General features: G+C 39.8%; 2 protein-coding genes across 3 annotated transcripts in view; both read right to left on the minus strand.

Annotated features, from left to right (window-relative positions):
* Positions 1 to 561, minus strand: part of LOC102477480 (keratin, type I cuticular Ha3-I) — a 6,203-nt gene extending 5,642 nt beyond the window's left edge. Inside the window, exon 1 of one of the 2 annotated variants that reach the window (XM_006155971.3) lies at positions 202 to 561. In XM_006155971.3, coding sequence (XP_006156033.1) covers positions 202 to 549 — 348 coding nt within the window. In that variant the 5' untranslated portion in view covers positions 550 to 561. The remainder of the gene's footprint in view (positions 1 to 201) is intronic. The other variant, XM_006155970.1, reaches the window with a different exon arrangement.
* A 12,047-nt stretch (positions 562 to 12,608) lies between these two features.
* LOC102478202 (keratin, type I cuticular Ha3-I) lies at positions 12,609 to 18,085 on the minus strand. Its single transcript, XM_006155972.3, has 7 exons — positions 17,723 to 18,085; positions 17,537 to 17,619; positions 15,192 to 15,348; positions 14,147 to 14,308; positions 13,928 to 14,053; positions 13,530 to 13,750; positions 12,609 to 12,726 (listed from the first exon to the last, which is right to left on the minus strand). Exons 1-7 carry the CDS (start codon positions 18,068 to 18,070, stop codon positions 12,609 to 12,611), a joined length of 1,215 nt encoding a protein of 404 aa, XP_006156034.1. The 5' UTR covers positions 18,071 to 18,085.
* Positions 18,086 to 21,384: the final 3,299 nt, after the last annotated feature.

The raw sequence follows: 21,384 nt of genomic DNA on the forward strand, positions 1-21,384 counted from the left end.
AAGAAAGAGAAAGAAAGAAAGAAAGAAAGAAAGAAAGAAAGAAAGAAAGAAAGAAAGAAAGAAAGAAAGAAAGAAAGAAAAAGTGGAAAGACCAGACTCCAAAGTTTCAATCACACTAAGCACTCATGTTGCTTCTTAATCCTATTTCAGATCGTCTCTCTAGAACTCCTACTAGAGGTAGCATGGTGTCCACCCTCTCACCTTCTGCTGGAGCTCCTCGATGGTCCGGAAGTAGGACTGGTAGCTGGCACACACAATGGGATCCTGAGGCTGGCACCGCTCACGGATGCGGCTCTCCAGCTCTGCGTTCTCCCGCTCCAGCTGGCGCACCTTCTCCAGGTAGCTGGCCAGGCGGTCATTCAGGAACTGCATGGTCTCCTTCTCGCTGCCATTGAAGGAGCCCTCACAGAACCAGTTGCAGTTGCTCACGTTGGCGGGAATGTTGCAGGCCCCAGGCAGGGTGCAGCTGTGGCAGCGGGGGGGCACACAGGGCCTGGAGGAGCAGCTGGTGCGGCAACTCAGGTTGGGAAGGCAGCAGTTGTACAGCATGATGCTGGGAGGAGAGAGGTGCCTGGCTGAAGAAAGAGCCTACGTTCTTCGAGCTGCAGAACTGTGCACCTCCTTCCTCTGCGAAGCATTTATACCCCTCTGCCAAGGGTGTGGACATGGGACATGTAAGGGAGCCCTGTTTTTTTCCTCATTTGGTGATTGTCAAAAGCCCTTCCCTTCTGTGTGTTGTTTCCTCAGACGAGTCTCTCGCCTCATAAAAGACTTGACTCGAGCTTCTCGCTAAGTCAGGACTCCTCTTCCCTGCTGTGCGTCATGAAGAGCTTCATGGTGTGGCTTCAAAGAGCTGAACTCATGAAAGCTGTGGCCTTCATTAGAGGGTAGGGCAGGGCAAGGGACAACCTTGCTGCTCTGCTCCCTGGCTTGAGAGCCCTGACTCTTTGGCAAGTCTCCCTTTCCTAGAATAAAAAAGCATAGCTGTTGCCTATGCATCTTTTCTTTTGTTAGGACAAATTTCCAAATGCAGAATTTCAAATCCATGGTTCTCAGAAAGAGGAATAGATCTCTTCTGGAACAGTAAAAGAGCCTCGTTCCTGGTGGCCCTGTTTCCTGATATAGTGAGCTTCATCCATATTCATGATAATGTCCATCAACCAAATAATCAATATCCGCTAGAATCACAGTTTGTCCAGAGCAGCATACTAGGCACTGTGAAGAGTGGAAGGCAGGACCAGTGCTATGGTTGGAAAGAGCCTGTGTTGTTGAGAACCTGCACAGGTCCAAGGTGGTGCTATACATACTTCATGAACACTTTATTCACTCCTCACCTCAACCCTTCAAGGCAAATGATATAATTCCCATCTTACAGATGGGCAAAGCAAGTCATAGAAAGTAGATACTAAGTTACAAAGTCAAGATTCCAGCACCTCCATTCTTCCCATGATAACATGCTGCTTAGATATGAATAGCCTATCTCCTTCCCTAACTTCCTTAGACAGGCCGTCTCTTCCTCCTCTATAAACTCCAGTTTTATCTTAATCATGGCATTATCATGACTTCTGTGCTTATTTATTTCACTACTTGAGTTCCCTGAGGAAAGGGCAAAGTCTAATTCAGTTTTACCTAGATCTAGGCACCTAATGCACATTAGACACTGTTGAGCAGATGTGTGTTGAATGAATGATGGGATAACCAGGAAAAAATAATCTGAGGCAAGAGGTAGTAAGTGACTAGTGAATGGTTTACACACTGGGAAAGCTAGCACCTCCAGGATTGAAGGTTCACAGAAATGGATTTGTGCTGGAATGAGGAATCAGAGAATCGAAAATTAGGAACCGCAGGTAGGGGGAATGTCGTACATACAGCAATGGCACAGGAAAGTTCAGCACATGGCTAAGGGACCTCCTGGTTAAGTCTAGTTGGCTTGGAATGGAAATGTATAAAAAGAAGTGGTGGGAAATAAAACTGTATGGAGAGGTCACGGTCATGTAGAGGTCCTCAGTGGCAGAGCTGAAGAGCCAGAACATCCCTGGAAGGAGCAGAGTCAATATAAGCTCTAGAGTGCTTACATTGAGTGGAGTGTGATGAAAACTCTTTTAAGTATTTTTTTTTACATTCTATCACTGTGTATCATTCATTACAGCATGCTAAATGAATTTTCTCATCTTGAATACAATGCCTATCAGTCCAGTCAAAGACTTTACCACATACATTATAATCAATGGACTGCTTTCCATTTTGGGTTACTTAAATGTTTTGCTTCTTTCTTCTTCCATTTGATTTCCTTCCTCTCACCCTCCCCCATTTCTCACACTCTTCCCACACTGTCTTCAGTATTACCATTACTCTCCATGCTTTTATACCTTCCAATCACTCAGTTTCTGTCACAGAGTGCCAACATTCAGTATATATTGAGTGGGGACATACAATACCTCTCTTCCATACTCTGGCTTACTTCACTTAGCAGTAAACCTTCCATATTTGTCTACTTTCTATCAAATGCTAGGGTCTCATTGTTTTTTTTAATGGTTGAGTAGTATTTTATAGTGTGTATGTTCCATACTGTTTCAATCCATTCATCTGTTCATGGAAATGTTTTAGTTGACATTTATCTATTTTAGAAAAATATAAAGAAAAGACTGGGAGCAAGAAGATTATTACAACAGTCCAGGCAAGCTAGAACTGAAAGGACTCGCAAGATTAAAATTTATAGGGATGATAACGATGGATAAGGTCTTAGTGCAAGTATGAGAGTTAGATAAATGGGTCAAGGCAGGAATATATTAAGAGAAGAGCAACAACGAACTTTGAAGAATCCCCCATCAGAAATAAGGAGAAGGAACAAAAATCATGGAGAAATGGAGAAATGGTAAGGAAAAATATGGAGAGAATGAGTTCAGGGCACCACAGGATCAGGAGGAGAGCTTCAAAAAGGAATTGATGGTCAAAACTGTCAATGCAGAGATGGCGGGGTTGGGATAGGGGTGTGGTCACGTAAGATCAGGGCCATGGAGAGGATCTTAATTACATTGACTAGAAAGCTGTCAGAGCCTTTCCAGGATCACACAGATGTGCCTACTATGTACAGTACCTGTGTTCTTAATGTAATGCCCACACTGAGCTTCAAACACAGAGTTGAGATGTTCATTACTTAGAGAAGGTTTTCCACAATCCATTTGTACATTTGATTACAAAGCTTGTCAGCTGTGGTCTTACCAATACAGACTTTGATACAATAATTGGAGTGTGTTTTACACAGTTTAGAGATGCCCAGCTTGTTTGAACTTGATGATTCACAATAGTTCATGATTTAGGAACAATTATCCAAGAAGCATAAGTAATCTGAACTGCCCATACATATGACACTGCTTTTATTTGTTAAAAGACATAGATGAGCCTTATTCAACATCCTCAAAACAGACAATAGGAAAAAAATCAATCACATGCCCAAAGCAGCATGCTATGATGGAAAGAACAGAGATCTGTGTTGGAATCTGGGGGCCACAACTTACTGTCCCCTAGCCTCTATGACTTGGTTTGCTCTCCTGTCCTCACTAGCAAAGGACAAAGTGGAGCTCAGAGAAAGATGCTTGCCAGCAGAATCTGAACCTCTCAGCTACAGCTGCAGATTAAAAAATCAGACTGCTTTGGTTTTTGCATTTTGCTCTTCCTTTTCTCCCTTTCACCTAATGTAGATTCCAAATGAAAAAAAAAAAAAAGATCAAAACAAAGAAGGAATATCTTGGAACAAGAGTAATGTCAGGGATCTTAATGATCATTTCATTCAAGCCTTCCTCACCCTCATTTGGAGGAAATGACTTGAGATGAAGAAATGTCTTGCTTTGGACCATTTTGTTAAAACCCTTTTTTAATCCTTACTACATTCCTAAACTGGAAAAGGATAAATTAGACTGGAGAAATGAGAACTACGGGACAAGAATTTTTGTCTTCATGAGAAAAAACTAAAATCATTTTTTAAAAATTCAGCTCTCTACAATACCATACCCTTAGTGAAAAGGTAGACTTAAAAAGTATGGTCATTTGGGTATAGTCTCTTCAAAATCTAAATGATGTATAGTGATTTAATGTATGAATAATCATGAAAAAATATAAATATAAAAAAGAGAAAGAAAAAAGAAAGAAATGGAGTAGAAAGGAAAATAAAGGAACTGAATGGAAAAAAACAAGTATGGTCAGTGATATAAGAAGGGTTTTTTAAAGAATTATTTATTTATTATATCCATTTTTTTAATCTTTTTTCTTCTTTTATTTATTTATATTTTCCCACAGACATTTACTTTACATATCAAAAAATTTGCAGAAACCAGATACAGGGTAGAAAGAAGATGGGAAATGGCAGAGGGTGAGAAATAAGGGGGAATAGATAGATAGATAGATATAGAGATAGAGATAGATATTACAAGAAATGTGTGTATGTATGTATACACACAAGAAATAAGAAATGAAAAATTATTTATTGATGATAACATGTATGTTTAAGCCACTCTACAGTATATTCTGGCTGGAAAAATCTGGCTGGAAAAATGCATTTTGTATATTGTGGCGATGTCCAGTGAAAGTATGTAAAATAAATATAAATAAATAAATAAATAAATAAATAAATAAATAAACAACTTTCAAATTTTCCAAAAACCTGAATTATAAAGATAATTTTCAAACTATTTGTTAAAATTTTGTGACTTTATAAAACTCATACAGACAGTATGGTTATATACTTACATGTTAACTACTCAAACTGTTGAGAACCAAACACCCAGAACACAATTCACAAACAGCTTCTGTAGGATTTCTTGAGATTCAGCTCAGTTCCATAATTTTCTGGTCATACCTTTACATATGACATTCCAGTCAATGCCCTGGCCATAATGAATATTTCCAATTTGTGATGCAAGGCAACAGGTATTTTTGAACTTATGCAATAACCCTTCTATTACAAAATAAGAATACTCACAAATATTTTCCAATTCCAGAGGGGTCAAGAATGAAGAAAAGTTTATATTTCAATTTTTAAAAAAAGCAAAAAAACATTTTAACAAGTTGCTGAACCTATCATCAACTCAAAAGAAAGCAAAATCCTTAAATCTGGAAAACAAAGCATAGTAAAAAAAAATCAGTAATGTTTTAGTCAAAAGTCATAAAATTCCATGTCACCAGTTCAGTCTCGTGTAATTAATCTCTCTTCTGTTGAATTTGCAGTGTTACTGTGGTCCAAATATGTCCATTTAAATCCTGTAACATTCAACTTCATTATTGATATTTCCGGATTTGTTCCTAGCATTTTCTTGGTTGCTCTTTGTTCTCTTATTTCTGTCTGTTGTGTCTTTAGTTTTCCTGGTAAAGCACTCCTTTCAGAACTTCCTGAAGAGTTGGTCTAGTGTTGATCAATTCTTTCAGGTTTTGTTTATCTGAGGATGTTTTTATCTTTTCTTCCCATATGAAGGATAATCTTGCCGGGTATAGTATTCTTGATTGAAATTGTTTTTCAGTTAACACTTTGAATATATTTTCCCATTCTTTCCTTGATGGTATTTTTTCCACTAATGTTAGCCTGATGGAATAACCTTTGTAAGTAACCTGATGTTTCTCTCTTGCCAATTTTAGTATCATGTCTTTGTGGATTTGGCCAATCTGACTATGATTTGCCTTGGAGATCTTCTTGGGTTGATTCTATTTGGGGTCTTTTGTATTTCTTGGATCTGGATATTTGAATGCCTCTCTAGGTTTGGAAAATATTCTTCCAGGATTTCATGGAATAGGTTATCAATGCCCTTACTAGTTTCTTCACCTTCTGGGATACCAATTTTCTGAATGTTTGGGCACTTAATAGTATCTAGTATTTCTCATATATTATGCTCATTTGGGGGTTTATTTTCTGGTTTTGAGTGACTTTTTTCTAGGTCAGAGGTTTTTGTCTTTAACATTTGAGATTTGATCTTCTGCATGGTCTAATCTGCTTTTAATACTTTTGAGGGAAGTTTTGATTTTCTGTATTATAGCCTGCATCTCTAACAGCTCCATTTGATTCTTTTTTATGGCAAGTATTTCCTCGCCTCTTAGAACTCATTGTCTCTTTTCTCTTCCACCTTCTGGAGTTGATTGTCTCTCATCTCTTGCATCTCATTTAGTTTTGTCACTATGGATATTCTGAATTCTTTATCAGACATTTCCACAAGTTCCACTGTACTATCTATGGATGATGAAGTATTGTTCTTCTCCCTTGGGGGAGATATATTTTCTTGGTTTCTTATATTTCTTGTGCCTCTGTGGTGGATCTGATGGATTATTCATTTCTTCCTAATTTCTTGGAGTTAATTATCTAAACATTCAGAGGTGTGCAGGAGGAGGTGGTCTACAATCTCTCTGCAGTTCCATTTCCCTGATTCTCCCAAGTAACCTATACTTTTGACTTGAACTGGATATTACAAAGACCTCACAGTTTCTATGGTAGAGGGCTGGTCTGAGCTACGAGGTTTCATCTGAGAGTTCAGAGGCTTGTGGGAGGACATGAGCCACACTCTCTGCAGCTCCTTACTTCTCCCTGCTGCTCACTCTGCTGTCTCTCTTCTCTGAATTTTCGTCATTTGGTGGTGTATCCACTTTGGGCTAATTGCTTAGAGAAGGTTTCTGCAACTGTAAGATTATATGCTTCCTTTCACTGTAAGGTACTTTGAGACGATTTTTCTCCTCTACTGTGTTTTGCAATGTGGTATCCACAGAAAGAGATTTTGAGTTCAGATTTATAAAGAGGAGTTTCTTCCTTCAGGCAGCAGGTTCGGTAAGGTTTGAGGATTTCTATGCCCCTGTCTGAACTTTTATGGGATCTGGAAGATGTGGTTTAGAGCAGAGATTCAGTTGTCTTGGTCCCTAAACACAGCAGGACACACCTCAGATTAAAAAGGCTTCTGTCTGGGGACCAGCAGTTAGCGTAATGGCTATGTCGCTGGACTCCCACATAGTCGACCGCAGTTCGCATCCCGGACCCGGTGGCTTAAAACTCATGCCAGGCACATGTGTGTGCATGCCCAAGATCCCCAGAGGAGAATGGAGGAGAAGGGATTGCGGCGTGACCATCCCCCCTGGAGGGTGATTTCTCGCTTTCTCTCTCTCTGTCTCTCTCTGTCTGCACGCGCCCTATCGCAAAAACCTCTCCAAAGAAAAAAGAAAAAGGCTTCTGTCTGAACATTTTTGGAGCCTGGAAGATGTAGTTTAGAGCAGAGATTCTGAAAGTTTTTCTTTTTGTTTGTTTGTTTTGTTTTGTTTTGTTTTTAAAGCTGAACTATGTCAAATTGGGCTCTAAACTTAATATAGTTTATTTTAATAATAAGAGTTTATTTTGACATTGTTAAACAACTGATCTATGTATAACCAAGGTTAAAGGTTGAATCTATACTACCCAAATGTTTCAGGAACCTCTTGATGATAAATTAGCAAAATAAACAAGGAAATAATTTACAACAAGCCAGCAGAAGAAGACATAAAGAGGGGATTAAATGCAAGAATGTTAAATAACAATGTTTGATGAGATTATAGGACAAAATAGGGTCTAAGCCCCTAAAACCGATAGTCATTATACAAAAGAAGAGGTAGTTTTTTTAAAAAAAATGAAACAGAACTACTAGAAATGGAAAAATATAATTTAAAGTATTTTTTCATTTTTTTTCTTTATCCATGATGGAGCCCATGAGCATGCATGAAAGAGAGCAGGAGATTGATGAGCACCCTCCATGGGGTCCGGCCATGCCTTGACGGCCTTCCTCAGCGCTGCAGTCCATTGGATCCTGTGCACTGGCACACATCCCCAGCATGCCCAGTGTGTTTCATGCTGACCATCATCATGTGAGATCCAGCTTCTTTTGAGCAGCACTTGACCACTGTGCCATGAAATTGGCCCAAAAATATAAATATTTTCAAAGTAAATTTGTAGTTACTAGATTGCTTATAGCTTCCAAAAGTCAAGATTTATTTTGACATCAATAATATTCTTCAAGGTGCTCAGTTTTCTCTTTGATTCTGTTGACCTAATACAATTGTAGTTAAAAGCAAAGATCTAGCTTTCATAATCCTACTGGGCATTTTTAATTACTCAATACCTCTCCCATTAATTAAATCACGAAAATTATTTAATTGTCATATTTATTTTGGTGACTTTATTTTCTTAGTATTTATTCCACAGAGCTTCACATACTCTTTGGACAGAATTCTAGGATTCTTTTTTTTTTTTTTTATTTTTTGCCATAGGGCTCACACACTCACTAGAGAGAGAGAGAGAGAGAGAGAGAGAGACAGAGAGGAAATGTGAGAAATCATTTCCCAGTGGGGATAGCCATGATGCAGTCTCTTCTCCATTCTCCTCTCAGGATTTTAGGCATGCATGCACACACACCCAGCATAAGTTTCAAACCGCTGGGTCCAGGACTTGAGCCACGGTCAGTCATGTGAGAGTCTAGTGCCTTAACCACAGCATCAACAACAGAATCCAAAATAAAATATCACATCTTCAAAATGTTGAAAGAAAATATCTATCAACCTAGAATTCTATGCCAACTAAACTATCATTTAAGAGTAAGTAACCAATAAGAAAAGATATTTCAGACAATAATTGGGAGAATTTAATATTTACAGATTCTATAAGAACTACTAAGAACACATTTTGGAAAACAGGACATTAAAATCAGAAAGGAAGAAGAATGTAAAAGAAGCATTGTATGAAAATAAACTGGAAATATGTAGTTAATTCTAAACAATAATAATAATGATCAGTTTGGGAGCATTAAAAGCAAGATAGAATTTAAAGAATGTACGTAAAAACTTTTCTGGATCTTGTTTTATATGTAAGAGGAAAGATATTAGTTAAAATGTGATAACATTAAATCAAGTGTGCACATGTAAAAGTTAAGAATAAACTATATAAAGGAGTGAAAGAAGGAAGAAAACCAGATCAATCCAATGATGTCAGAAAATAAGGAAACAATAAGCAAAGGAAAAAATGTGCTTAACGGGAAGTACAAAATAATTTTTTTAAAATAAACCCAAAAAATAAAATTAAATGTAAATAAACTTTACCCTATTTTTCTTCATCAGACACAGGGTGTCCAGACCGCCCTATCTGGAAGATACCTCTCCCAGGTCACCTGCTCTGTCTCTGTTCTCTATTTTACTTTTTTTCTTAGTGCTTGGCAACAATATCATGCTTGGTTGCCTCTTTTTATTGCTTCCTACCTCACTCGAAAATAAACTTGCGATCAGGTCTTTATTGTGTCCTCTGCTCTCTCCAGCATGCATCATTGTAAACATTCAATGATGAGTTTTTGAATTAAATCAAGTTTACAGAGAAGAAGCCTTAGTGGCCAATAGAAACATTTTTTAATGCTCCATTTCTCTAGAACTAAGAAAACTTCAAACTGAAACAAGATGCCCACATTTCACTGGCAGTATTTGTTAAGTCTGATGACACACTTCAAGTTTGAAAATAATAGAATCACCCAGATGACTATTAAAGCTGATGTGGGAGGGGGGACATACAGTAGCACAGTGGTAACACAGGAGGACTCATGGGAAAGGTCCTGATTCATGTCCTAGGACCTCCCTGAGCATGCTGGGCATGCTCATGAGTGACTGTGAGTTGGGTCAGCTGAGATAAAGGCACAGATCATGACCTAGGGACTCCATTGATGTTAACTTTATATAAATAAATAAATAAATAAATAAATAAATAAATAATTTTTACAGAAGATGCTGGGGCCCATTTCCAGAGTTTCTGAGTTTGTAGTTCTGGAGTGAGACTGAAAAAATAGAGTTTCTAACAGGTTACTGGATTTCCAGGGGACCACAGTTTGAGAACCATTGCTCTAGAGAAACATTCACACAGATGAATAACACATTGGAAAGGATTTCATAAAGCACTGTTTATAATGATAAAAAATAAAGAAGCATTAGCTGTCCCCCGTAGTGGAGCAGATAAAAACATAGTTGACTTTTTGAAGAATGATCCACCAGGTTTAGAATAGTGGTTACTTCTAGGGGCCTGCAGGTGGCGTGGTGGTTAAGGACGCCAGACTCCCACAAGGTCAACCACGGTTTGAGTCCCAGACCTGGTGACTTGCTTTCTCACTTTATTCTTTCTCTGTGTCCTTCTCTGGTCACATTTAAATAAATAAATAAATAAATAATAAAGTTAAATAATTCTTTTTTAAAAAAGAATAGTGGGTACTTCTAAGGGAACAGAGGAAAGAAGAGTAGATAAAGATGGGGGTCTTATCTCAATCTACAATGCTTTATTTCTGATGCAAAAAATTGAAATCTATGCATAATATTTTCATAATATGCATTTACATAAAACTTTTGAATACCCTTTGTACTCTACATGTTGAATAATAAGAACAAAGTATATTTACTGTTGAGAAGTTTGAGCTCTTGTTCACAAGAGTGACAACAGGTGTTTGGAAAGCACTGTCCTTGATAAAGGCAACTGTGCAGTAACTGTCAGTAGACAGTGGTCCTAGCATGTATGGAGAACTGATGGGATAGATTACACCAGAGTGATTGTGTGAGACATGGAGGTGGCTCTAGGGGATGAAACCACCCTGAGGAAAGAAAGACTTGAGTCCACACTCAGGGTCTACAACATTCTGAGCCTAGTATTGAATGTCATTCAGATGATCTTCCAAGGTCTTATACCCGAGTTCCAATATCAATGACAAAGGAGCAGACACAAAGAACTGTCATGAAAGAACGCAGGAATTTAATACTAACATTGGAGCTACAAAAAGGGAGATAGGATCAGTTTCATCAAGGATAGAAGATATAAATAACATACAGTCAATCTGGGAACTGAGATAGTGGCCTTGGAACAAAGCACAGCACACACAGTGGTGGGAGCAACTAACATTGGCTGACCATCAGTGGCCACCAAAAGAAGCAGAACACCAGATTAGCTGTCACCTTAGCACTCATGGACCTCAGAGACTTAATATTTTAGTTTAGTGCTAAATAACTTTGGGCATGGAGGAAGATCCAAAAATTCAAATTTAGTTTCAGTGGTTAAAAAAAAGTCAAGTGTTGCAATAAACATGGATATGAGCAGATGAATGGATTGAAAAAATGTGGCACATATATACTACGGAAAACTACTCAGCCATTAAAAAAAAAATGAGATCCTAGCATTTGATAGAAAGTGGACAAATATAGAAAACTTCATCTTAAGTGAAGCAAGCCAGACTATAAAAGAGAGCAGAGGCAATCAAGGGGAAAAAAGAAAGAAGTAAAACAGTTAGACACAAAAGGAAAACTACCTGTTGAAGATAATAGGTATGGTAAAATCTTTGATTAGGACAATATTCAGTGTAATCTGGATGGAAAAATTCATTTTGTATGCTGTAATGATATACAGTGAATGAATGTAAAATGTTTTTAAAGTCAAATGAGCAGAAGATATGTTGGTGTGGCCAGCAGGTAGCATGGTGGTTAAGGCACTGGACTCCCACATAGACAACAATAGCTCGAGTCCCAGACCTGGTGGCTTGCTTTCTTACTTTTTCTCTCTCTCTTTCCTTCTCTCTGATGAGTTCAAATAATAATAATAAATACAATTAAATAATTTAAAAATAAAATTTTAAAATCTGTTGGCTATTACTGAAATATGAAAGATGGTCTCTTTTGCTATTATGAGTTATTCAGTATTTTTCCAAGGAGAGTTTCAGAGATGTTTTGAGCACTGATAGCATCAAGTCTTCCCAGAAAGATGCATAAGCTCTGGGTGCTATTTGAAATCAGTTTTATTCTCTCATCCTCCTCATATGTAACTGATGTGTACAGTGAACTCTAGATTCAGTCCTATCATTATTCGTTCCTCATTTTGTGAGTGAGAGAAAAATTAGTGACACAATTCTTGGGATTTGGTAAGGTATTCAGTAAGTGTTAACGTCTATCCTCTTGCAGGGACTTGGAACAGAAGAAGTGGAACTCTAGAAATGTTAACCGTTGCATTTTACTGAGTAAGTTCCTATAACAAATGAATTTATCATATTCAGATGAGGCCCTGTGCCTTAGCGTTCCTGCTAGTTTTATTCCAGCCTGACTGGATGGCTGGGGCTCATTGCGCTTAATGAATGTTAATGAATAATAATGAAGATGTTTTAGGAGAGGATTAAACTATAAAGTCCTCCCAGCTTTCAAGTGGCTTCCTAAGAAGCACACACAGAGTGAACAGTTTGAAAAGGATGAATGCAAATGAGAACCACTTATGATTTGCAAGAGGAAAGTTTATTAAGAGACTCAGGGAACTGCAAGAAAAATAGAAGAAGCAGAAAAAAACCATAGAACACCTTGATGTCACCTTCACAGCTCAAACTATTCAGGTCATTAAAACACAGACAAACTACAAGAAAGAAGCCTTGGATGAAGAAGATCAGATGGGCCTGGCCTAAACCAGGCTACGACATTGGGCATTTGTTCTTCTTCCAGGCCATGATTCATGGTGATGCACTGGGGTAGGGTCCTGTGACTGATGGTTACAAAGAAGTAGAGCCAGTCCTTATCGGTCTTTCTGCCTTCATGCAATTCTCCTGCCAGCTCTGGGGTGTCTAGCACCCGAAGTTGTTGCAGGGTCCACAGCGGGGACGTGAACAGCAAGGATTGGTGACACAGGGTCCAATGGGCTTGTCACATGCGTTGGTCGTGGCACAGGGGTTGCAGGGTAGGCTGAGACACAGAATCAAGCCATTAGCATGAGAAAGATGATTAAAAAATAAGGGGCGGGGAGAGACTCAACCCAAGGAGACATGAGAACAAGCAGAATCCACTCGTATGTCTAAGGAAGCCAAGCCTTGTTTAGATTATTTTTTCAACAAAGCTCAGAGGTCATGGGGGAAAAGAGCAAAAATCATTGAGGTGGAATGTTTTTGTTCTACAATCGTGGAGACATGGGGAACTCATTTCTACAGGCTTTCCTGCCCATTGAATGGAATTGGTAATACCAACCATACAGAATTGTAAAAATTCCATGAGATTGTGTTCACAAAATCACTGTTAGCTGGCAAGCACTTCACTCTTCTTCTAGCTATTGAATCAGTTTCCCTTTTGATACTCAAATGCTCATCCATGAGATAGTTGTGATTATCCCCACTTTGCTTGGCCTTGTATGATTCTAGCAAGGATCAATGGAACAATGGATTTGAAAGCTTTGATGAATTCACAAAAAGTAATGATTGTTACAGTTTTGTTTCCCCTTTTGCTATAACGAGCCAGCCTTGGAGATGTAAAGCCTTATTTACTCACCAGCCTCCAGAGGATTATCAATGTAGAAAATAGTCAAGTCACATGAGCATGGTTGGAACACATGTGTCAGGTCAAAACATGTTTGCAATAAATATCCTACACTTCCCACTGCTTTAATATAAAACTCCAGTCTCTACAAGCATATTGGTATCTGAAACTGGATCCACAAAGTCCCTGTTTCATCCTTTAGTAAAACCATGCATGTGCCTCGTCTATCAGGTACTCACTTGCAGTCCTCGCTCTCCAGCAGGCCCCGGTACGTGTTGATCTCGCACTCCAGCCGAGCCCGCACGTCCAGCAGCACCTGGTACTCCTGGTTCTGACGCTCCAGGTCACAACGGATCTCAGCCAGCTGGGACTCCACGTTGGTGATCATGCACTGTACCTGGGATAGCTGGGAGCTGTAGCGGGCCTCACTCTCGGTCAGTGTGTTCTCCAGAGAGTCTCTCTGTGGTAGACAAGATGAAGAATGTCAGAGAAATGTGCTTTTAAAAGATTTCCCCATAAGGTTCTAAAGAAGTTACAAGCTTCAACAGCTAAGGAGAGTGTGCGACCTAAAGGACACCCCAGTGACTCTACATCCCCAACCTCACACTGCCCACCAGCAGGGCTAAACAGTACACACCAGGTTGTGCTGGGCCTGCAGCTCGATCTCCAGGGCGTTGACTGTGCGTCTCAGCTCAATGATCTCCGCCTGGCAGGTCTGCAGCTGCTCTGAGCTGGACACTACTTGCTTGTTCAGTTCCTCGGTCTGAAATACCCAAGGGGACAGGACAGGATCAGACTCTGCCCTAAGGGTCCTGGAGCAGCTGAGGTCCACAGAGCAACGTGATTTGATGCCTACCTGTGTGGTGAACCATTCCTCCACTTCCCTGCGGTTGGTGTCCACCAGGGCCTCATACTGACACCTGGTCTCATTCAGCACACGGTTCAGGTCTACGGTGGGGGCAGCATCCACCTCCACGTTCAGACGGTCTCCAATCTGGCAGCGCAGAGTATTGACTTCCTGATGCAGAAAGGGAAGGAATAAACACAGAAGGAAGTCTATAATTACACTCTGTTTGAGGGAGTCCAGCATGGTGGGAAGAGAACTGCACTGGAATTTATGAAGGTCAGTTGATTTAAAAACCCACCTAAGTTATCTCTAGTAACCCAGACCTCTCCTAGGAATCTCTTTCCCATCTGTATAATGAGACTGTTTGATTAAATTGATTGCTAATATTTCTTCCCACTGCAGGATTGTATCACTTATTTCTGATTTTCCCTTTTCTCAGTTATAAGCCTGGAATGATAATCAGTTTATAATTAGTATTAACTAAGTACAGAGAAACAGGTTTAACTCCTCCCATTCGCTTCATGTCTTCTACCTTCATGTGCTCTTTATTAGAAGTTGTTTCCTCTTTATAAAAACTTCTAATGCTTGAGATGTGCACCCAGTTTCTTAGTAGTACATTCAACATGAGATCTAAATGAATCATTATTTGAGTTTCTTCACTTCTCCCATTTTTACCATCCACCCACCCATCTTTCCTTCCGTACAAGTAGTTTGGATTTTAGTCGTCGAGGTGAAAGAGAGTTCAATGGATATTTTCTATCTCTTTCCAACCATGGCCAATAATTCACCTATTCAGAAGCTAATAGATTTTATCAAATACTCGTGTAGGTCTTTCAGTCATACATCTGACCCCAAGTGGAGATAGATCAGTTGACCACACTCTTCTATGTAAAAGAAGTAAGTTTGGGACTTGTTCCCCAACAATCCACTTTGAGCATCCAGCAAAATGTCATGTTAGCTCTAGAGTACTTAGCAAATCAAGACCTACTTGGCCCTGCCATGGGGAGTCATGGAGTGCTCAGTACTGGAATATTGAGATCTGGGGATCTCTCACCTGCTCATGGTTCTGCTTGAGGCAGAGTAGCTCCTCCTTCAGGGACTCCACCTGGGCCTCCAGGTCAGACTTGCACAGGGTCAGCTCATCCAGGATCCTGCGCAGGCTGTTGATGTCAGCCTCCACCAGCTGCCGCAGGGACAGCTCTGTCTGATACCTTCACACACAGCCAGAGGATAGAGGAAGTCAAACAAGAAGACTTTATTTCTGGGTTTTTCTTGGTTGATTTAGCCAAATCCATTATAGTTTGAATTTTTTTTAATTTTAAAGGTAAAAAATGCTCACAAGTTGAGTGAGAAGTCCTACTTCTTCCCTGAGACTCACAGAGAAGGTATCGGTAAGATACTTGTGTATAGCTTAAACTACCATTACCAATATTTGCTCTAAGAATCCCATTCACAAGTTGCTATCAGCTAAGTCCTGTCATCTTTCTTTGTCTTTTCAAGTGAGTCAGTGCACTTCAAATACAGATTGCCTCACTTTTCGAACCACCCTGAAAAGTAATCTAGTATCGTGAGAGAAGGACTGAATTAGAGGTCAGCTAGATTCAGCCTTGCCATTAAGTGGCTGTGACTAGATTCCCTAATCTCTCTGAACCTTGGGTTCCCCAACTGCAAAATGAAGACAATATTAACACTTCAGAGAGATAAGCTGAAGATAATGAAATGATACAGATAAAACTATGTTATAAACTTGCCAGGTCAGACTTGCACAGGGTCAGCTCATCCAGGATCCTGCGCAGGCTGTTGATGTCAGCCTCCACCAGCTGCCGCAGGGACAGCTCTGTCTGATACCTTCACACACAGCCAGAGGATAGAGGAAGTCAAACAAGAAGACTTTATTTCTGGGTTTTTCTTGGTTGATTTAGCCAAATCCATTATAGTTTGAATTTTTTTTAATTTTAAAGGTAAAAAATGCTCACAAGTTGAGTGAGAAGTCCTACTTCTTCCCTGAGACTCACAGAGAAGGTATCGGTAAGATACTTGTGTATAGCTTAAACTACCATTACCAATATTTGCTCTAAGAATCCCATTCACAAGTTGCTATCAGCTAAGTCCTGTCATCTTTCTTTGTCTTTTCAAGTGAGTCAGTGCACTTCAAATACAGATTGCCTCACTTTTCGAACCACCCTGAAAAGTAATCTAGTATCGTGAGAGAAGGACTGAATTAGAGGTCAGCTAGATTCAGCCTTGCCATTAAGTGGCTGTGACTAGATTCCCTAATCTCTCTGAACCTTGGGTTCCCCAACTGCAAAATGAAGACAATATTAACACTTCAGAGAGATAAGCTGAAGATAATGAAATGATACAGATAAAACTATGTTATAAACTTGGGGGCAGACAGAGGCACAATGGTAAAATGGAACAATCTGCAAGGCAGGAGGTTGCCAGTTTGAATCTAGAGATCACTCTGAGTTTACCAGGCATGCTTGTGCCTATGATCTGGGCTGGCTGAAACTGAGGGTGGATAGCAGTATCAAGACCTGTTGCAGAGGCTCTGTATGTGTGTGTGTGTGTGTGTGTGTGTGTGTCTGTCTGTCTCCCTCTCTCTCTCTCAAGGTATGTGAACACATACTGTGTGTGTTTGTGTGTGTCTCCCTCTCTCTCTCTCAAGGTGTGTGTGTTCACATGTCTGTGTGTGTGTGTGTGTGTGTGTGTGTGTGTGTGTTTCTCTCTCATTCATAGAATAAACTTCTTTAAAAATTGTATTATAAATTATGGGGGTCCATAAAACTGCAAAGGGAGCCTTACTATTAGAAAGGTCATACCTAAAAATATTGATTGAGTCTCTGAAAGAAATGTATTTTACTTCTATTTTTGTGGTTTAATAACTTCTTTTTGATGGACTTACAGTGGTTAACCTATACCAGCAGACCAGTGTGAAATTCAGTTTTAAATTTAGTACAGATGTTGAGTCAAAAAGGAGAAAGACTGAATAGACTCTTACACTCCTTAAAACTAAACTTAGCATCTGCAAGACTACTCTCAATATCATCAAGAATATACTTAGGGAACCAGCAGTTAGCGTAATGGCTATGTCGCTGGACTCCCACGTAGTCGACCACGGTTCGCGTCCAGAACCCGGTGGCTTAAAACTCACGCCAGGTGTGTGTGCGTGCGTGCCCAAGATCCCGAGAGGAGAATGGAGGAGAAGGGATTGTGGCGTGACCATCCCCCCGGGGGGGGTGATTTCTCACTTTCTGTCTGTCTATCTGGCGAGCGCACACGCCCTATAGCAAAAATACCTCTCAAAAAAAAAAAAAAAAGAATATACTTAGAACAGTTCATAACTTTGTAGTTAGCCTGTCCAGTGCTAGACTGATCTGATGGTTAGAAAAATCTTACTTGGTCCTGAAGTCATCTGCAGCCAGCTTGGCATTGTCAATCTGCACCACTAGCCTGGCATTCTCAGACTTGGCACACAGAATCTGAAAAAAAAGGTCTACTATGAGTTTCACTAGAACTTGAGAATTTCCTATTATTCAAAGAGAGTCCACTGCTGCTGAGTCCCCACAAAGCTCACCCCCTCACCTTCTGCTGGAGCTCCTCAATGGTCCGGAAGTAGGACTGGTAGCTGGCGCACACAATGGGATCCTGAGGCTGGCACCGCTCACGGATGCGACACTCCAGCTCTGCATTGTCCCGCTCCAGCTGGCGCACCTTCTCCAGGTAGCTGGCCAGACGGTCATTCAGGAACTGCATGGTCTCCTTTTCGCTGCCATTGAAGGTGCCCTCGCAGAACCAGTTGCAGTTGCTCACATTGGCAGGGATGTTGCAGGCCCCAGGCAGGGTGCAGCTGTGGCAGCTGGGGGGCACACAGGGCCGGGAGCAGCAGCTGGTGCGGCAGCTCAGGTTGGGAAGGCAGCAGTTGTACGGCATGGTGCTGAGAGAGAGCAGAGCTCTGAAGGTCAGTCTCAGAACTTGATTTTCTTTCTCTGGTACATGCTCTGGTCCTCTCCAAAGCTTTATATTCTGTCGGCAATGGGTGTGGTGATCATGAAAAGCATTACCCTCTTTTACACTCTTTACCAAGTTTTCTATTTGTTATTTAGCCACCGCACATGAGTCCTTTACCTAATTAAATGTTTTACTCTGGCTTCTTGCTAAGTCAGGACTCCTCACCAATCATGCTGGTTGGTTTAGCAACAGCTTCATGGTTTGGCTTCAAAGTAACCAACATTGCTAACAACAGCACTCATTCAAGGACATTGAATTAGAGGGACAGCTATACCTTGATTTCCAGAGCTGGGTACACTTCTGTGCCTCTTTATTTTAAACAAGAAGAGGTCTGAGCCTCATCCAGTTCATGCTCTGTTAGGACTCTCTGAGAATAACCATCCCATCTGAGAAGTCCACAGAAAACCAAACCATAAATTTTGGAAGCTAGAACCAGAAAGGATTTGACAAGTTCATCCAGTCATTCCATTCAACCACTATTATTCAACATTCACAATAATATTAAGAAAATGAATTTATCTGGACACCTGCCATGTATGAATCACTGCGCTATGTGCCTTCGCACAATATGACTACTATTGGTGATGGTTCTTGCTTTGCTGAGCACCCACTGTGTCCCTGGCACTGAGCTTGGCACTTCATATGCATTGTTTCCTTCAGTCCTTACAAAACTCTACAAGGATTCATAGATGAGAGATTGCCCAAGGTCACAGAGCCCCTACATGGTGGAGCCAGGATTCAAACAGAGATCTCTGATTCCAATGGCCACATTCTCTCCATCACACTACGCTGCTTCTCTCTTCTAGTCTTCTTACTACTGAGGTGCAATAATGCTGAAATGGATTGAGCTCATTGGAGATCAGTCAATACTAGATAGTAGTCCCTCCCAGGTTAGAGTGGGCCAGGAAATAACAGGCCTGTTCTTCTCTCATAAAGAACCAAAAGTCATTTCTATTCTAATGGAAACAAGTTTACTAAGCAAGAATATGTAATATCCACTAGAATATTGAAAAGAGGAAATCTTCAGTTTTCAGGATTTCATATAAAAATACCTGAGTCTAGTTCTCTGAAGGACATGACCTGAAAAGTCATCACATTGGTGCGTGTTTGATGACATCTCATGATTATCAGTACGTTTTGACAGATAGATGTTCTGCTCTCATGCTATTCTACCTGGAGCTATGAACTATGAGGATTTTATGTTTCCTCTATCAATGCTCAAAATATGAAGGATACTCCTCAGAGTTGTTCATTTTGGAAGCCACATGCTAATTCCTCTTTCATAAATACGCATTCTAAGTCCTTCTTCACAGCGTTGCTCATGTTATCCTTTCTTCGAGTTACCCTTGCAACCATGAATGTGTTCTTTTGATTATTCTCATTGGAAGCAAATCTTCAACCTCTATGAATGTGCTTATTTTTTGAAGCAGTCAGATGTCATCTGGAATCAAGTCTCCTGATTAAGGTAAACAATGAAGCCAAATAGCATTTGTGACTGTAAAACAATTAATGTGCATTTTCTTGGGTGATTCTCCAAGTCGTTTCTAAGGTGGAACTTCAATATATGCTTTTATGAAGGATAGCATCTTTGGCACTAATGTGTGCTCTCCCAGAAAAAAAAAAAAAAAAAGAAATGCACTGAAGGCTCTGACAGCCTTCCTTACAATCCACAACTCTGCCTCTGCTGTCTGATGTTTGAATCTCTACCTTTAAAATGATCCCACTGTCCATGAGATATGGAATGGATGTGTTTGTTTAATAGTCAATACCAAATACATCAAATAAAAATAAATCAAATAGCCAGATTCACTAGCTTTTTTCTAATTATCTCCTGCCCTTCTCTCATCTTTCTATGACCCACCCTTCAAAAGAAAAATATATTTCTGACTCACTCAGATATTTTTCAATCCCCACTCAAAATGTACTGAATAGCTATACCCTATGACAGAAATGGAAAGATCCAGATATTATAGCAGAAGAAAAGTGTAGATATCAAGAGACTGTAAAGGAGGTGAGTGGGTGGCAGAGGGTGGATTATCAAGGATAGGTGGGAAGGGAAAAGGGGACAAATATTTAACAGACAAAAGAATGTTAAATTCCCTTTTGAAAAATCTGTAATTTTTGCTTTATAAATAACATAAAATAAAATTTTAAATTGATTTAATCTTTTTTTAAAAAAAATCTAGACGATGACACTTTTTAGAGAAGAGGGACTGCTATTCAGTTTTAGATGAGTAAATAGGTTCATGGGGATTAATATAACCATAGCTGTAACTTCTACCTCAGAGTGCAATAATCCAGAGGTATCATTTTATCTTCAAAAGTGAGGGGCCGAGTTTAGAATACATGGCTGTTCCTACATCTTTAGTAGAAGTAACCACGACTGCTGCATGGCCACTTGGCCGTTAAATATGAACACTATAGATACCAAAAACTGTGTGTGAGAGAAGGGGATAATGGTGGTGGGGAGGGGGGTTTAGGGAAAAACTCTTATGAGATACAAGATTGCAAAGTTTCCTGTTGAAAATGATACTATGGTAATAGCCTTGATTTTATTATCACATACTGCATTCATACTTTGAAAAATATATTGTGTGCTATAGAGATGTACAATGATTGAATATAAATAACAAATCATAAAATTAAAAAAATGATGATGATTGAAAGGACTTTGGTCTATTGAGGAAAGAACTAAGCTTCAATTCACTTCCCAGGAATTTTGGAAGGCAATTGGTTTTTATTATTCCATTTACTGTATATTATTCCACTTACGGTATACTGGAAATTCTTACCTTTATATAAATGATGATATTGTTTCTGGTCAATTACCCTTCAACAAACATGATGAGCAAATCAGATACTAACAAACACAAAAGTTTATACCTGCCCATGTAATTGTGGTAGACGCTGTAGTTGGAGCTTCTAGTTTCAAGGTGTGAGCAAATTGCAGGTGCAGTTTAAGGATACTATTTATTACAAAAGCCAAGGCTATTTTTGTGGGAGAGATCACATGTAAACTCACTAGTGTTACTTAACCATGGAATGGAATCAAGGCAGGTCTTCTGCTGAGGCCACCCTCTCTTTGGCAAGACTTAAAAGACATTAGGAGGCCTCCTTCCTCCTTTCAAAAATCATCCTCCCTGATTTCCAGGTCCTGGTACTGAAAATTCTCACCATGAGAAATGTAAAATGTGTTTTGGGGGGTAATGGAAAGAAACATAGTAGGTCGCTAGAAA

The sequence above is a fragment of the Tupaia chinensis genome, unplaced genomic scaffold, assembly GCF_000334495.1.
Source record: "Tupaia chinensis unplaced genomic scaffold, TupChi_1.0 Scaffold000477_1, whole genome shotgun sequence".
Classification (NCBI taxonomy): Eukaryota; Metazoa; Chordata; class Mammalia; order Scandentia; family Tupaiidae; genus Tupaia; species Tupaia belangeri.

Bases quoted from the DNA above. Each gene is read 5' to 3' on its own strand.
- LOC102478202 (XM_006155972.3), bottom strand. From the start codon at position 18,070: ATGCCGTACAACTGCTGCCTTCCCAACCTGAGCTGCCGCACCAGCTGC. The intron at 13,751-13,927 runs GTGTGTACTGTT...TGTCTACCACAG, and splicing joins TGCAGGCCCAGCACAACCTG to AGAGACTCTCTGGAGAACAC. The intron at 12,727-13,529 runs GTGAGTACCTGA...TCTGTGTCTCAG, and splicing joins CTGGAGAGCGAGGACTGCAA to CCTACCCTGCAACCCCTGTG.